At 40.4% G+C, this 18,735-nt stretch overlaps 1 protein-coding gene across 20 annotated transcripts in view; it reads left to right on the forward strand.

Moving 5' to 3' along the window:
* The window catches only part of FGGY (FGGY carbohydrate kinase domain containing), a 297,390-nt gene that overhangs the window by 266,473 nt on the left and 12,182 nt on the right, over positions 1-18,735 (forward strand). For 18 of the 20 annotated variants that reach the window (XR_014695700.1, XR_014695702.1, XM_084528570.1 and 15 more), the window contains one exon: positions 1,833-1,927. Coding sequence is in view for 16 of the 20 variants with exons in the window: in XM_084528570.1 (XP_084384696.1) it covers positions 1,833-1,927 (95 nt within the window). In the remaining 4 variants the exon portion in view is untranslated. Of the gene's footprint in view, positions 1-1,832; positions 1,928-11,813; positions 12,036-18,735 lie in introns of all 20 variants that reach the window. The other 2 variants (XR_014695699.1, XR_014695701.1) reach the window with 1 other exon arrangement.

Below are 18,735 nucleotides of genomic sequence, written 5' to 3' on the forward strand. Positions count from 1 at the left end.
TGTGTTGAACTCATTAGAGCCTATCAGATAAAATAACTAACATTCCAGGATCAATCCCCCATTCTTCCATGAAAAGAAAAAAATCTGAATATATTATTGTTAGCTGCAAATGCCCATGACTCAGCCATGCAGACATCCAATAGATAATTTTGTAGGGCACTTAAAAAGTATCTTGATCTTTTTGTTTGTCTGGTAAGAGTTCTGCATTCATTCTGGTGATGCAGGAAATGTGCAGTAAATTTTAGAGCATGCTGAAAATTGCTTTCTGCTTCAATGCCTGGCAAACAGCCATGGAGCTGTAAGCTTCAGCTTTAGGTTGTCTGCATCTGTTCCAAGTTGACCCAAGTCCTGAGCTGTTGTCCATCTTAACAGGAGGAATGCTCAAGTGTCTGATCCTCCACACACATTTTTAAGGTGGATGCCTTTGGTTTAATCCAGAGAAATTGAAGAGAGGCTGTAATTCCATTAGTTCACTGTTCGTAGGCATTCCAGCGATCAAACACACACTTGCTGTACCCATTTTCTTTACCCATTTCTCTGCCTGTGCTACCTATGGCAAGATATTATATAAAAAGGACCATGGCACCTTTATGTTACTGAAAAATGATTGTTAGCAGCTTTAACTGGTGGAACAATGCGAAGTTAGCATCATGTAACTGAATGCCTGGGATGGAAGCTGAATTTACTTTGCATTCATAGTTGCTTCTTACATTAATTTGACTTCCCATTTTCAAAAGCATGTATTTGCCTTTTTCCTCTGTAGGAGTTACTCACAGCTCTCTTTGGACCTTCCTTCCAGTTTCAGCTCCTTGTAGTCTTACAGCTGTCTCTTAGGAGCAGCATTTTTTGGGGCATAATATCACTGAGGCTATTCACAGAAGGAAGCCCTCCTCCCACCACTGTGTTTGCATCATCATGCACTGAATGAAATTATGTCAGTAATGGAAATTCAGACATATACCAAATACTGTAGGAATATGAAACTCTTTGACTTAGTGAGGACGGGCATCTGAAGTGTAGCTAGAAAAGTATTTAGACTTGTGCTATTTAGGATTTTAAGGGAGAATTAAGAAAGCAGGCAGATTTTTATTAGTTTATTATTCTTTTTCCTGCTCTTTTTACACTCGTAAGACAGATCTCAGAAAACTCTGTGTGAACTGAAGGAAAGTATGTTCTTGATGGTTCCCATGGGTGATGAAACAATATTTTTTAATTCTACTTCAAAATATACAGCAAGTTTGGTGTTTTTGTTGTTTCCAGGATTTTAATCTTGTTTTCAAATATCTTGTACAATTTGGAAGATGAGATTTCTCATATGATTTCATACATAGCTTGTGAAAGGTTACTACTCATTTTTTTATGTCTTCCAGCAAAAACAGACTGGCTTTGTTGGCTATACATTTAAAAACAAACACAAACATTTAATTTTTTTGTTCATTGCAAAAGAAACAAAAGGGATACCTCCCTGTTTTCCCCTCAAGGTCAGCTTTTAATTTGCAGGTGGGTTTGGTGGGTGTGGGTAACAGGTTTATACCAGGTGCCTTAAGGTAAATAACCACTGTGAAAGATCTGGGGTTTGGTCTTTGTGTGCTTTATGTTCTGCATTAACATTTTGCTGGAATTGTTTTATTTAAATTCTACATTTTTGTTGGAGCCTGGAACCACACAGCAGAGATATTTACATTAACCTATGGTGGATTTTAACTATGAATGGAAGCGTGAGCGTGGTTTTTGAGTCCTTTTTCGTTCCTTTTTTATTTGTATTTTTTACTTTAATTATTTATTGTACTGCTTTATTCTTTCTAACAGAGGCATGTTTTCTTCTTGTATAGGCAAGCCTGTTGTCCTGTCCAAAGAAGTGGAGTCTGTTTTGGTGGGTGCTGCTATTCTTGGAGCTTGTGCTTCTGGGGATTTTGCATCTATACAGGTATGTAGTACCTGATTTCTTTTCTTTTTTATTGTATTTTATGCTTTGACATTTGGCACCATGTACAGACCTTAATTCAAGTGGAAAAGTTTGTACCTTTTGCACAGCCGGACAAGAGCCAGCATCACTTTCTCACAAGCCTTTTTTTTAACTCTGCTAGGGGTGTAGAAGATCTAATAGTCTTTTGACTGTGGCTACATGCAAGTATAAGCTGCTCTCTCTGAAGTTAGACTGTGTAATTTTACAGACAGAAAAGGGAATTTGGCAAGGCTCTGCTCCTGCAGGAAGGCCCCACTTTCATCTCAGTTATATTTGTCCTACTTACCTTCCTTCACATTGAGGAATCTTAAACATAAGTAACATAGCATATATACAGTAAAGAAAAAAGAAAAAAAAGAAAAAAAAAAGACGCACCTACACTTGTTATCTTGCTCAGAGTGAATGCAGAGTTAATAATGAGGATGGAGCTTCATGTTTATTCATGTTATTTCAGTCCTTTAACAGTTGTAAAAGTAGCAGTAGGCTTTCATGCTCAGTGGATCAGCCAAAGCATGACTTAGCTGCTATTATATTAAAAAAATAATAATATACAGAAATCAGAAGGGTCTGTATGCTCGAAATTATATTTGTTTTCCCACCTGTCAACTCCACTAGCATAAGACATTTCCTCTCCTAGCACAAGGAACAGCTTGCTTTCCTAAGAATTCTTCCATTAAGATGAATCCTATTTGAACAAATACATTGTGCAACGTGTATCTTTACTTCAGAAACCCAGTGCTTGTATGAGAACTTGATTGTTTTGATAAAAGTAATTTCAGTAGCAGCTTTTGGTGATAGGACTTCATATTTAATTCCTACTCTTCTGTTAATCTTCTCCCTTCCAATACACCAATATTTCATTCCTAGTTTAAGACAACTTGCATTGTTATTCAATCAGTGAGCATCTCAAATCTGTTTTTATTAATTCTGTCTTCATATCCATGTGAAAAATCTAATGCTGCAAAATTTTGTGTAATTTGTTTTTATATAATTGTGGTATATTCCTTTGCCTTTAGTTTTTATCCCTGCACTTACATACCAAAATATGTGAGCAGCTTATTCAAGAATGTCAGAAGATAGGCATATTTTATACATAGATGCATATGTCAGCATAGCACACTCCTTCAGAAATCTTTTGCAGTCAGACTACATCATGTCAGAGACTGCTTAATTTAAAAAGTGTTTGCTCTTTTACAGTATGTTGGGAGGTTCCTGCCTCTTGGCTCACAGGAATACCAGTATATAAAGCAAAAGAACAAATATAAATTTAATCCCAGTGCCTTTGCACTGCATAATAAGTGTGATTTCCCAAACACAGCCTTTTTTTTTTTTTTTTTTTAAATCAACTACATGTTATGAAGAAACAAGAAACTTTATAAATGTCTTTTTGGGGAGGATGGTGTAAATGTTCTTCTAACATTGCCGTTCAGTAACTTCCTCTTAAATTTATTTTTCTAACATATTTTGCAAAAAAAATCTTTCTTAGAGGTACTGCTGCAAACATTCAGCAGCATTGTAGTCTCTGCAAATAATAGAAGTTATTATATGTCCTCTGATGTTTTGTACTTGGTTATTGAGCTTTTCAAAGCTTTGTTTGCTCAGTCTAACAGTAGAGGAGAAAAGTGTGTTTTTTACAATAAGCTATTTCCTTATTTCTATGTTTGTTTGAAGGGGAATTTTTACTGTGTTTGTCCCAGTGATTTTGGTCACATTTCTCAGAATGATTTTTGGATATTTATGCTCCATGTCAAAATCAAAACACATAAAAACTATCTGGTTTTCCTGGTTTGGCTGTTCTCCATTTCGTAAAATTCAGGCATCTTTAGGAAAACTTGGAAATACCACCCAAAACCAAGATCCCTCAAAATCAGTTCTGGTAATCTTCATCCAGATTTAACCTGTATCTGTGTCCGCATATGTGGACTTGGTGGTTGCTGTTTTACTCTCATACTCCTGTATGGTCCTGATCCTTAGTCCTGTGCCATTCCATTATTGGAATTTGGAAATGGGAAAGGATCTGCTTCAGAGAAACATTGGGGGATCATTGCTCCAAGGAGAGGGAGCTCATTTACCAACCCATCGCTGTATGATGAACCCAGCCAGCAGTGGGATGCCCACCCTTCACTTTCCTGGGCAATTGGTCATAGTAGCTGGAACACCAACGAGCTTTTCCTCTATACTTTGCTGTCCCTAAATAAGTTTCTTCTCACAAAGAAACATGCACCAATACACGTCCTGACTCCATCCCTTTTCTCATCCCAGCAGGGGCTATTTGCAGGATGCGGTATTTTCTTCTCATTCTCATTTCTCGTATCTTGTTATTCTTATTTTGAGTGATTTGCAGAGTAAAGATTTTCGTGCTTTTTGTTCACCACAACTATAGCAGTAACAACATCCTCAGTATGCCGAGCCTTTGCAAAAAGATACTGGAAATGAAGGTTAATGCAAAATTTGTAACCATGCAGGTTGACTTGCTGGATGTGTGTAGTTTTAAAAGCTCAAGCCCCTTGGATCTGCAATTTCATCTTTAGGTAATTCCATCAAGGAGAGATTTATAACCTCCATCTCTCATGCCTGGTCACCATATGTTGTTCCTTCAAAGAATGTTGACTTCCTTGTTTTCCTCTTCATTTACTCTCTCTGCATTTTTCTCCTCTGTGGTAAAAGGGAATTAAAACAATTGGTATCCAAAAAAGAGAAACAAAACAAAACAAAAACACAGTGTGGTGAGAGTTATTTCCCATTTCAGCTTTTGGTTATTTAGTCTCCAGAATCTCCGGAAAAGGGAGAAAATCTTCTGAATTTCTTCTTGCAATTTAGTTTATCTTTTCACTTGCCCCTGCTACAGCCTTTTCCTTTTAGTGGTTTTGTTATGTCTTGGTCGTTGTTCCTGTGAACTGCCGCACAGCCTGCCTGGGTCGGCGCTGACACAGAGGACAGCACTGTGCAATATCGCACGACAGAAAGATTTTGGAAATATATGCTGTACGGCGGGGTTTCGGATTTTTGAAATATGTGCCGCATTAAATGAAAGAACCGTAACATTGCTGGCTTAGATGGGCCAATTTATTGGTCCTAGCCATTCCTTTCATGCGGAGCAGCAGGATCCTGGTTTTCTGTGTGATTGTTTCTGTAGTAAAAATATAGTTTCCGGTTTAGCGAGCCAGCAATTCCTTCTCAGTAAAAATATTCAATAAATAAATGTCAAAGTTTCCAGTATATCCTCATTACTCTGCTTTACTTGTATGTAATTGAAAATGGGAAGAAGGTGCTGTTTGATTTGGCAATCATCCAGCTCTTTTTTTTTTTTTTTTCTTTTCTTTTTTTTGATAACCTACGTTTTGGGACAAAGCTGTACGCCAGGGAACGGGATTATTGCCTTATAAAATCCAGCAGCCCACTGACTGTTCCTTAATTGCACATTAAAGCAATTAATAAAATTACCTGTATGAAACCAAATTACCAGATTTATTTTGGACTTGGTATCTTAACGTGGGTCATTCTTCTGGCCAAGGTGGAAGAGAAGAAACTTTATATGATTTGCCACAAGACGTTTTACTGGTAACTTTCTGCAGGCATTCTTGGTGTAAAGCATCGAGCTAGAAGTCAGGGTCTGAGCAGGACTGGTTTTCTTTCCTACTAATGCTCCTTCCACAGGACCTCGTCTTGCACTGATGCTGTTCCAAACATCAGGAATGTTTGGAGAGTGCTTAGCAAAGCAATGATACCAGCAAAAAAAAAAAAAAAGTGTGACAAAAATGAGGTGGGCGTGGTGGCGATGTTCTGTTAGATGGAGCAGCTTAAATGTTCAGCAGCGTGTGGTGCTGGAGCATGTACACGTGTCAGCACCCTGGTGTGTGGTGTGCAGCTCTGTGAGTGTTTAGTACTGTGTGTAGTGTCCTGTATCTGTGATGTGCATCCAGCCTTTTCCCCTTGTACCCTATCAGGTTGTGTATATGCTCTTGTGCATGTGGCCTCGTCTTATTGATTAGGGCCACGTTGTCCTCTACGGTAGGTACTGCTATTCTAACAATATGTTGCTTCTCTTTAGCAAGACCACTGGTGTCTGTTCCTATGTAAGGGAGATGCTGCCCTCCATTTGAGCAGAACTGCCGCTCCGAGAGAAGCTGGCACCTCTTCAGCAATACCTTCTTGGTGAGAATTGCTGACCAGAGCTCTCGCTTGTGAGAACACCCATAAGTAGTGCAGGGACCTGCTCGAGTTTTCTGCTGACAGAAAAGGCAAGATGGGGCCCTTTTCATTTCTGGATCAGGCTGTCTGGTGTAATTTTGTGTAGCTCCATTTATTTCAGTGGACGCGCTTCAGCTGATGACCTGATCCTCTATTCCTCTTCCAAAGCATTACCTGTCAGGTCATGGACTGAAATTAATACAAGTGTTCTACGTGATTTCCATATTTTCAAAAGCAAGAACCAAGTGAAAGATCAGGGAGGGGATAGTTTTTTCCTTAGAAATGGAAATAACTTGGGAAATCAAAAGAGGAAATAAAATGACTTCTCCCTGTTGAGTTAGGGAATATTGCCTTCCCTCATCTCATTAAAAATTTAAAGCGCTCTTGTTTTTGAGCAGGGTGAATTAGTAATTAAGTGCTATAATCAACTTGTGTAAACATAATATTGAAGGAGAGTAGCAAATTAATCATTTTGTTGGCTTGTCTTACCCAATTAATGCACCTTTTACTAAAGGCCTTTCTGTCCTGTTGGGATGTTTTTTTCTTCTATTCCCTTAGAGTATTTTGGAAATGCAAAGGAAGGAGGTAGTTGTTTTTAGGTACCACAGTGTATGCAGGGAGTGTGTTAAGGTGCTGTGGGCTTTCCTTCTTTTTCTTCAAAAATTCCTCATCTGTACAAGTATAGGTAGAGGCCATCCTTGGGCAAGGCTTGGAGGCAGCTTTTGCTTTTCTTTGTAGTGTATTGGCTGGGTATGGCCTCTTTATTTAATTCTTTCGCTTTCCTTCCTGGATAAGTATATCATCAATCTATATTGAAAGGACATGTGCTCCATAAGAAAATTACCCTAAATTTCAGTGCATAACTCATATACCTATTGTTGTAGACAATATTCTGGTGGTGAAAACGGTTGAGTCTTCACAGTCCATTCATTTCGTGTGTTCTCACTTCTGACTGTCAGCAAAGTTATCAAGCAATGTCAGGGACAGTTTGTGATGTGGACTGTGCTGCTTGCTGAGAACCAAGCTGTTTTCTGCACGAACAGCTGAGATGTCCGATGACTGGGGGCTATATTTTCATCCAGGGCTGGACTCAAAACAGTGATTCAGCAGTAGAAATGTATCCCTTTACCTCTTTCCGTGGTGTTTTGACACTGAAATACATCTTTGCCTAATTGACAGGTTGTTTTTTGTTTTGGTTTGTTTTTTGTTTTGCTTGCATAGATAAGTTAGATTCAATACATCATGTATGAAACCACCAAGATACTGGCAATGCCTCTGGCTTTTGTATAGAGTCAGCTGCCTTCTTACCAGAAATCTTTAGAGAAATATAGATGAGAGAGAAAAAATTAAAAGGCGGTGATTTGATGGCCACTGTCCAGTTCCTTGTGGCCTAGTGTTTATGGTACAAAGAGTGCCTTTTTAGTTAGCGTATTTTGGCCTTACTGTCATAAGTCTTAGCACTTAGGATAAAAAATGGATGAATCAGGACTCCTTTTTTGCCCTAAGGATGGTCCTTTTGCATTAAAGCTGAGAAATGTAAATGCTTCTGTGTCTCTGCCAAGCACACAATGAGCTTTCAACCGGTTTGAGAATATTTAGTGTATTTTTTTTTTTCACTTTTCAAAAGCCACAATAAATATATGAAAACATTTTTACTTTCTTTCAGCTGAATTCAGTGGGCAGTGTTCACATATGTTTGGAAATCCTCTCGTGGTGGGAGTTAGGTCACACGTACAAGCACCACCACTTAGAGAGTCAAACAGCTGAGATGTGGCCGTAGCTGATAGCAGGATGCTTTCACAAAAGTGCTAAGAAAAGTACCCTCTGTCTTGTTGCTGTTTACTGACATGTGATACTGGTTGACATCTGTTGCCCTTCTCATTTGAGGACTGTTTGCTTTACTGACTTTAACATTTCCACATTGCTATGCTGTTGAAGTGCAGATACACAAATCTCCTTGGAGTCCCCAAGGTCTTTTTATGAGAAGCAGAGCTGCCATCATTTGATATCATCCTGCTGGCTGCTTTTTATATTGGAGTTGAGAGAAATAATTCTGTTGCTGTTAAATGTTCTTGGTGGAGTGCTATGTCTATTGCTATATGTTGTCATACATTTGATGTATTATCAGATTATTACATGCTGTTATGGTAGTGTTTGGTTCATTGTCACATTAGATGATTTGTAGTTGTTTATATATCACTTGAAATTATTACAGGTAAAAACTTGTCTAAGAAAATGTCAAAGTTTGTAGTAGCGGGTCATATAGCTACTAAAATGACAGATGATAGTAGTCCATAATCATAATGCAATATTCTCTGTTAATGTAAATCAGCGTTGCTCCAGGACTGCAGGGGGCTGACACCAGTTTACTCCAGTGCCCTGATCCAATCAAGCACTTAGGTACATCATTTAACTTTCAAGTAGGCCAGAAGTTCAGCTGAAGACAAGCAGGACTGCCCATCTGCTGAAGTACTTCACTGGATTGGAGCCCAAACAGGAATCTGACACACGGTTCACTTGCAGATGACACATCTTGAAATGATAAAGGCTATTATGGCTCTCGCAATTGGCTCATATTATTACCCATTCAGAAATGAGCTGTGGATGCTATAGGTAATAGTATACAAAGGCTGTGTCTTTTGTTCAGTGCTGGCCTTTCTGTGCAAACTTAGCATGCTCCAATTTAAATGTCATCCAGTGCACAAATGTTCAGATTTGGAATTTCTCAGTAACTTCAATGACAAGGAAAGGCAGCTGCAGTAAGTCTGTGTGATACATGGGCTACAACAGAGCTGTACCCATTTACATTAGCTGAGTATCTGGCACAGAAGTACTGAAGTTGGAGGCAACAATCACAGAAATCTAATACTTAAAGATACGGCCATATTATTTTTCTAAAAGTGGGTAATGAAATACCACGCTAATGAAATGACATGGAGCGTAGCCTTACATGTGGGCATCAGTGAAAGTCATTGTGTTGGGATATCAGGGTGGCTTATCTGTTTATTAATTCTGTCTGAGAACAGTGATAAAGATTTTATTACTTATTCTTAAATTTATGAGGGTGGACTGAAAAGGCAGCAAAGACCTCAACAGTGCTTGAATGACCCAAGAAATCTGTTTAATTTTCTGTATTTGTGTTGAAGATGCATTCAGGTTTGCACGTTGGTGTAGTTCCACTGACTTCACCTGACTTTTACATCTTCCTTGTGCACGCCTGCTGACCATGTTAGAAGCAGCCATATGCATGTAAATAAAATCTGTTCTGTGGGCTCAGCACTTAGATTGTCATGCCTTTTAGCTTTTAATAAACTCACATCAGCTGATGTTGGCAAAGAATAGGAGGCAGTGTTTTGTTAATCTGCAGCAATTGAGACTCTTACTAGACCAGGAGTATTCTTCTCATCTGTCGGTAAACCCAAGACCTGGCAAACAGGAGAAAATAGGCTTACTAGAATAGGTCAGATTCTGCTGTTGCACATTTATGGAACAAGCCCTGATATGACCACGGCTGTGGAGTTTATGTACAATTAGCAGATTTTTTTTTTTTCAGGCAGACGAAGACTGAACAACTTGTAGAACAAATTGTGTTTTTAATATCTCTACCTTACCGTTATTCTAGCTTGCTGGCCTTGTCTTGAGGAAAACCATAAATATGAGGAAGCCATAAATGTGTCTTTATAGTAGACAGATGCTTTCTGTAAAACGTACAGTGATCCATCTCCTTTCTATTTTAAGGCCAGGTTTTACCCACATGCTCAAAAACATGGCTGAAGTCATTTGGACCTTGGACTCCCCTTCTGTCCAGGCCATGTAGGCAGGGAAGAGCGTGATAGCAATATTTTATGGGAGGTTTGAGTACAAGGGAGGATACCATGCATCCTTTGTAACTGTCAGTGGCCAGCAAGGTCCTTTTCAGAGTGTCTTGCTTAAATAATGTTTGAGATGTCAAACGAGTTAAAGTCTCCATGCCCTCACCTCTTCAATAGCTGAGCAGAACAACCTTCAAGTTATGCACTAGAGAATTGGAAACTCAATCTGGCTACATTGTGAGATTAATTTTCCATCTGGGATTTGCACTCTTGCTATGTCAGCGCAGGGGATCAGACTGTTCTGCAGCAAAGCACGAGCGTGTAGAGTCACTGCACTGGCTGTCTGAAGAGCTCGTGGTCTTTTTGTGGTAAAGTTTTGAAGAATGTCATGATCACTTACTTACAGGATTTGATGCCAGTAGTTTGTATCACCTGGGCATACTTTTGCCATCCTATATCTGAAGGTTTTTTACCATATAAGTATTGCCTCATCCTTTCTACTAAAGATGCCTAGAGGGTTTTGTTTCTCAAAATTTGCCCTATTTTGCCCTAATGTAGCTTAATAAGACTCTTACCATCTAAACATTTCCAATGCATTTCATTTCACTGTGGTTTATGTTAAGTAGTATTTCTTTATTCTCTTTTATATAATCATGGATTGGAAGTGTTAGAGATCCCATAAGCCCTATTAGTTTTATTAGCAAGAAAAGCCAGTTGCTTTATTAGCATACTGGCTTTCCACATCTTCAGCATTGGAATCCAGTTCTTATTCTCCTTTCTTTGTCTTGCTAAGTCATAGGTTCTTGCTTCCTTGATTTCTTAGATATAGACATAGATCACTCCCAACCCTTGCTTGCTTTTGTGTTCTGAAGCAACTTTTCACACCCACAGTGCTTAACTATTTTCAATGCACAAGTTAATACTAGAAATTGGACAGTGACCCGTAGAGACAACCCATATAAAATTGCTGTATGGTTCTGATTTGTTTTTATTGGGACAAGTGTCCACGTAGCGATTAGCAGACCATAATTGTCACTCTTGAAGGAAATATAAGCAGAAAGGCTAACCACTAACTGGGCATGGAAAAGCATAACTTGCAGATTTTTGCACAAAGATATTCCTCCAGGTTAGGGTTGAAAAGCACTGGGGGACCATGAATAAGGAGGAGCACAGTGCCCATATCTTGCTGTGCCTTATGGGAGCGGACAAGCAGCAAAAATGAGTTGCATTGTTATCTTTTACAAGAGCAGTTTTCAGCTAAGAATAATTTATAGGGATTGCACTTCATGCGTAATACTCCTAAGGGTTGCATTCCCCTGAACATTACTAACCTTCAGTACATAATGGCTTTGACCCACAAGGGACCTGTTTGTGTGAGCACCTCCTATAAGTTGCTGTTTCTCACTCAGCTTCCAGATAGTCCTTTACCAGGCAGAGATTTGGGGAAGGAGCGTGGGTGTGGAAGGGCTGAGGGGAGCACCTTGCTTTGCCAAGGAATAAAGTGATGTGGCAGTGCAGGCTGAGGAATGGTTCCAACAGGCTGCCCAGGGAAGTGGTGGAGTCACCATCCCTGGAAGTCTTCAAAAGACGTTTAGATGTAGAGCTTAGGGATATGGTTTAGTGGGGACTGCTAGCGTTAGGTCAGAGGTTGGACTCGATGATCTTGAGGTCTCTTCCAACCTAGAAATTCTGTGATTCTGTGATTCTGTGATCTCACCTGCACAGCTGTGTTGCTTCTTCTGGAGTTCTGGAAGCACAACTGTCCCTAGGGGACCTTCCAAGGCAAAACGTTCTGGGAAAGAAAAATGACTTCTAATCAGAATTTTTTTTTTTTTCCTCCAAAGAATCTCTCCAGGGCAAGAATGTGTATGGAGGGCCATACTGTCACCCAGCCCAACCTCTCCCTCCCGAAAGTGGGGGCTGAAGAATGATAATGTGTTGCGTTTGGAAGGTCCTTCGTTGCCCAGCCCTGTAGCTCACAACTGTGTTAAACTCCTTGGATGTATTCAGCAAAGTATTTCTGAGTCTAGCAGCCTCGTGTCAGACTTTTGCTTTCAAAACGTCTGGTAAGAATTTTTGCAAAATTTTCCCAGATTGGCTTCTCCCTGTCTGTTGTCATAAAATAGCTGAGGTATTTAATCCTGTATCTTTAGACTGGACTGGGGGAAACTGTGTTTGAGCGTCCTACAGCTGATAAATTGGATGTGTTAGCCTCAAGGATGGAAGCTGGCACTTAGCTTAGGTGAAAGAGATGAGTAATGGCCCTAAAGATGCTAAGCTGTTTGAAGCTCTTCTAATAAATGGGGTCTTTTTGTGATGAGCTATCCTCACTTTCTTTGACTGTTTGGTATAAAAGCTTTGTATATACAAGCACATTACTCACTATTTACTGGCCGTGGTTGTAAGGCTGTTTAATTTTGCAATGGTCCCATCTAAGGGATGATTCTTGTACTGCATGGAAGGGAGACAGGCAAGCTTTGCTTTTCGCTTTATTTGTGTGACTCTGCCCCCATGGAAACACCGTGTAGCCAGCACATTTGCCATAGGACACAAAATGCCAAACTTGCGGCTTTCTGGATGGGGAAGTTCCACTCATCCCAGAGGAGACCCAGGGGACAGGCATGGAAAGAGACTAAAGGAAACATGAGAAAGAATGTAGTTATGGTGGAGAATGGGGCTTTTTGGGTATAAAATACCCAGTATCCCTACCATCTCCCACTGCCTACATCCCTATTCCCACTCTGTTTTTTTGTTTGTTTTTTTTTTCCTGTTGTGTTCTTGCCAGCTTCTTGTTTGTGCCTCTCAGTTTTTTTTTTGTTTTTGTTTTTTTTTTTTTTCACTTTTTTTGCTTTTCTCATCTGTTGATTCTTTTTCTCCTATTTTATAGTATTCCTCTTCTGTTCTCTCTTACTTTCTCTACTCTTTCCGTATCTTAGCCCTGTGCCCACATCCTTGCATAGCAAAAAGCGAAGAGGAAGGGAAGGTTTGGGGCTCATTCAGTGTGCTCATTCCTCAGGTCTGCTCTCAAGGCTCGTAGTACTTTGGTTAAGCATTGTGGTGCATTTTGCTTTTTTTATGGGTACAGCATATCCATATAGCACTGATTAGGGTATACCAGTGTTCCTGGACTGGAAGAGGAAAGATTTATGATGGCATTGATTGCAGTGCTAAAATAAACTGCCCTCCCTTAGCCAGAGGAATACGAGTTTGTAAATGCCAGCGTTTTATACACAAAATGAAGGACACTGGCTGGGGAAGGCAGCTGCCTAGGTTAGCTGTTCAAGATCTGAAAATGGCAAGTCTTTAAAAGCAAAGAGCCAGAAAAAGTCATTTATATTAAAACAAACTCTGTCATGAGTCATTTGCCTTCTTTTTCTCTTACACACAGAGTTTGTCTCAGACCTTCTAAGGCCTGAGTAACATCTGATACTCTTTAGGCTGAGCTGGCTCTAATAGGAGCGGGCTCCTGCTTCCAGTTACAGTGTACCACTTACCAGTCACAGTGTACCACGTAGAGCTCTTATTTAATGTGGGTCTTGTGTTTACAGGCTATAACTATTACTTTTTTTGTCATTTTTATGGTAATAGAAAAGATTGTTTGCCAGTGATTCAGTCCCAGCCATACTGATGAATGGGTTGGTGTCCTGAGCAGTGGCAGCAAAGAGCGGCCCGAGAGGGGCTTTTACTTTTTGCCTCATTCATTTTTCTCGTGCAGCTTCAGCCATGCCCCAAGGTCACAAAAAGCTGGTCACTGTGGATGGTGTGGGAGTGGAGAGTTTGAACACATGTGGAGCAGAGTCTGTTCCCCAAGGGCTAGGGTGTAACTTCGCAACACGCTCTGATTAGGGAACATCACGTAGTACATCTCCCTATAGGAAGATGAGAGGGAGCCACATGAAGCAGAGAGCTGTAATCAGCACCTCCTTTGCCTTCTGGAAAGAGATTCACCTCCTTTTCACGGTACAGCACTTGGCCAGTTTCTCAGGTTGACACAGACAGGTATGGATGCAGGTGCCTGGCAATTCCTCCCGTACCATTACCTTATTCTAACCATATCACTGAGCGTTGCTTTACAACTGTCACACAGCTTGCATATGAGCTGTGTGTGGTTTTTCTCCCCTTTTACTTTAGAAGAAGTGACACCAAAGCATACACTATCTGAAAAACACAGCCTCTCCCTTTTCTTCTTCCTCTCCCCTCTGTTCCCATGTTTTGGTTCAAATATTTTACCAGGTGCTACAGGTGGGAAAATAGGTTAACTGCAGCTAGAAAATACAAAAGGTGTATGAATCTTTCACGTTTAGTTAACTGCTTGTGCCAAGGCACACACAGACCTGAAAAGGGAAGTTGAAACCTGCCGAATGTCAGAAAAGCATTGTCCCACTCATAAGTTTACAGGGAAAGTGTTTAAGCATCCCCAGCTTGCTTGGGAAAGGATAACCTTCCAGCCCACTGCTAAAAGTGACCTCACCTTAATTAAGCAGCATGACTCTTGTTCCCCCTAGTGGCTAATTACACAGGATCTGTTTCACATGAGCGTTTCATTTGGCTGCCTTTAAACTTTACTGCCTAATTTTTCCTCCCATACACATTTTTGCTATATTTTGTAACTTTCTTAATTTATCCTAATGTGGACAGTTGCCATTAGATGGTGATTTCAGGAAGCAGGCAAATATGCAATGGATAATAATTTATATCTGTAGCACAGCAATAGGATTTAGGGATGGAGAGGAGAGTTTCTGTACATTTTCTGTCCAAGCATGCTTGATTTTTTTCTGGGTCGTTAGCAGTAAGGGTTAAAGAAGAAGGGCTTTTCTGTGTTTATCAGCGTCCCAGTTCATATTGTAACTCCTTAAGTATGAACAGATACCAATGTCCAGAAATGTTAAAACACCTCAAATCAGCAGACTTGTTTAATGTCTTTGAGATAAGAAATGGATTGCCTGGCTTTACGGATCAAACAAATACCATATAAACTGTAGCACGGTATTTCTTACCGACAGGGGAAAAAAGAGCTGTATTTGCCAATGTAATTCCTATTAGCAGCCTGGTAGTGGGAGATAATACGCAAGCTGAGTGAAGTTCTGTTATCAGCTGTACTACTTCAAATGTAACGTAGACCACTGTAGTGCCAAGCTCTTCTGAGTTTACTTTGGTGTTAATACGAGCAGAATTTGTGAATGAGCAAACAATAGATGTTACCTGACTTGAGAATCAGAGAACATGGGTTTTATTCCTTTCTTTGCCACTGATTCTGTCTCTGGCTCTGGGCAAATTGTTTAAATTGCTCTTTATTCAGCTGATTTGTGAAGTAGACCTGGTGATGTTTAAGTACCTTATAGACTAGCTTTAGAGTTATATTAAAGGTGATAGAATGAAAAGTGCAAAGAAAATGTATGGCAGTGTTAATGGTATTGCTCTGGTGGATTAAAAGAAGTAAGAGTGGAAAGGCCAGCAGATGCTGACCCACTTGCACTTAATCAGAAAATCTTTTGACTTCACTGGAAAACAAAAGCTTACATTAGAACTGTAACTAGTTTATTATGTGTGGTAGTTTTCATTGCTAATATATAATATGAAAGATGGCTCATATAGTGTGGCATGAATACCACTCCGAAGTTTGTATCAGGTTTTAGTATTAATATTTACAGCATTCATGACCTTTAAAGGTTGTGTTATACATCTATGATGAAATGCACTTCATATGCAAAACTCTTGTTTAAAGTAAATATTTAGGTAGGAAAGGGAGACCACATCCTTTAAAGCACAAATTTGGTCACAGCTTGTAATGGCAATTCCTCAGAAACAGCAAAGGCTAATTCAAGGTCAGCATTTTCATTCACAGGCTTGTAGCTTTAGGCATCTAAAGCTGTATCCTACAAGACACTGAGAGACTGGATGTTCCTTTTGCTCAGGGATTGAGCCTTCCCAACTGCAGTTAAAGTTATTTGCTGAAGACTTGTGCAAATCAGATGTTAGCCTTTTTTGACTGCAGGATTAGCACAAAGAGCAGATGCATCTTGTACTGTTGAACATTTGTGATTTGTCTCTGAAATTGGTTTGTGGCAGGCCAGTAATCCAATGAATGTAATGTAAAACAGGATAAGACTTTTATTTTTTAACCTGTATCCTTTTTCTTGCATGTCTGGGTTGTATTTTTTTATTATTATTATTTTAATTAAGTTACTGAGTTGTAGAACGGCCTGCATTCCTTCTGTTCCTGTAAAACTGAAACGACTGACAGCTTTACAGGCTTACAAGGTTGGAAGAGGAGGGGGTAGGATGGGATTTTACCAAACCTCTCACTTAGTGAGCATAAGACAACAAGCACTTTGTTGTCTTTTCAAGCACTTTGTTACTGACCTAATCTGATTTTGCATCTTCACACATTATTCTAAAACCAGAAACCAAGCCAGAGTAGAACAATGGGCTGTTGCACTTAGAAAAGCTGTACAGTAAAATTAAGACTTCCCTCAGACAAAAGTAACATAATTTCCCTCCCCCCATTCTAGACTTGTCACAGCCAAAGAAATACCTTTGAACAAAAACTAGCTATATATATATACATATATTAATATTTGCTGTATTAAGCAATTTCCAAAGTACAAAATTGCTGCTAATGGGAAAGTAAAACAAATCTGGGATTTTGAGCTGGTGCAGTGTTCGTGCAAGTAATTAGCCTCTACAAAAGGAGCATTCATCTTGAAATGACAGATAAGCGCAAGGACAGGACTGAAAACTGTAAATATGTTAGCACTTTAAGCGAGAGCACAGCTTCAGCACTTGCTACTCCCATCAGCTGCTGTAAACAATATGGATCTTTGAAACGATCTCTGCTGAGATCTCGGCACAGTAGATAATGATATAGTTGTTCATTTTTGCTTCTTCTGTTTTGTTTTTTTCTTTCAGAAAGTGCTTTCTGCAAAGAATAGGCCTGTGATAGTGCCAGCACACACGCTTATCTCTCCCCATGAGGAGACCCCGTGAGGCCTGCAGGACCCTGGGGGGAGTAAAGGCAGAGCTGGGCTCTGCCTGTCCCGATTTATGCACAGGCAAGGAACAGTATGTGCAGCTGCAGTGCAGCTTGTCCTGTCGTGGTTCCGCCTCTACCCCAGCCTAGGAAAGGCTCCCTGAGGTCACCCAGGCTCAGCTCACAGTCAGGACGTTTCTTCAAATCCAGTTTTAAAAGAGTCTGTTCAGGTGGTGGGAACAGCTTTGCTTGTGTAGCTTTGCAAAGGGTTAACAGCTTCAGAGCAGGAAGAACGGAGGGTTTCATGTTGTGAGAACTGCTTACAATAGGAATTAATTTGAAACCAATAAATCCACTTAGCAAAGGACACTAAAAAGCTTGCATACCACGATAACTTTTAAACATTCGGTGACCTCGCTGAGGTTCTGCTTGGTGACCTACAAGTGAAAAGCTCTGTGAGCCATCTGAGCCTCTGCTATTCATCTCTTCTCTCAGCTTGCTGTCTTTAAATAAAAGGCCAGATCCTCAGCAGCAGGAGTTGACTCAGTTCTTAGCATCAGCTGAATTGTAAAGCACAAAGTGTTTTCTCTTCGATTGTGCCTTACATTGGCTAGGTTTCCCGCCTGAGTGTTTGATATTAATCCGGTGGTGTTACCGATTCCCATGGCATATATGAGGAACAGAGGTGCAGAAGGCTTGTGTGACTTCTCCAAGATTAAAAGCCAGGAGCTGAGGATCCTACTGCTCTCCTTACAGCCACAGCAGTGCACTAGGAGGAGTTTTCCCCCATAGGCGCATCAGGAGCAGCGGGTTAGAAATTTCTCATTAAATTGAGGGAAGGGGCAAGGTTTGCCTGGAAATAGGAGCCCCGAGATGCAGCTAGCTGGGGGCTTCTCACAAACAGGAAACATGGGGGGACAGTGAAGAGCCCTATAAAAGCAGAACAGTGACCAGCTGGGAGTTACAGGGTGAGGATGCCCCTCTGGGGGATTCAGCGTCGTTTGTCCTGGAGATATAGGGACAGCTTCTAAACAAGCTCACCAGTCCCCTCACCTCGCCAAAATCTGGGGGAGGGCAGGTAGGGTCTGTCTAGTACCCTCTTTTCTGCATGATCTCAACTTTAAAGATAACCCCCAGGGCAAGATGGTGCTGTATGAGATCTCGGGCTGCGAGCCAGCCAGACTCTGCTGCCTCTCGATGAGTCACTCGCTAACACGCTAACTGCACTTTTAATTCCAACTGGTGTGTTTTCAGACACAACCAGCTATTGTTTGGGGCACAGTCAAGTATAAAATCTGCTCTTTTTCTATTTGCCAAATGAATACAAATGCTTTCTTAGAAGGTCTCCTAAGGAAAAAGATGCCTCAGATACCTTTAAACGTTTCTGCTGGCAATGCTGGGTGGCAGGTTTAGATTTGCTCGTTAAAAGAGGTTAAGTAATATTGCTGCAGTCAGAGGCTCTGTATGGCACTAGGGCAGGAGGGGATTAATAGCCCTTGGTTTTGGGTTTGTGCAGAAAAATGCCAGGCTTGACAGATAGCTGGGGTAGTGATGAGGGTAACTTCTGACATTTACCCACAAGAATGGCTTCTTCCCAGTGCATCATGTGAGTTGGTGCCTGCAGGTTTATTTTTCTGTGCAATAAATGTAATTGCAGTACACAGAGGGGTTGTGTACTTAAAGGGGTTCCTACTTACAGAGAAGTTTTAATGACAGAGAACTTTACCATTTCCAAATGGTCTCCAAGAGATACAAGCCTATGTGTATAGGAGCAAGTGGATCAGAACTAGACAAGT

Source organism: Aythya ferina (assembly GCF_964211825.1).
Source record: "Aythya ferina genome assembly, chromosome: 8".
Classification (NCBI taxonomy): domain Eukaryota; kingdom Metazoa; phylum Chordata; class Aves; order Anseriformes; family Anatidae; genus Aythya; species Aythya ferina.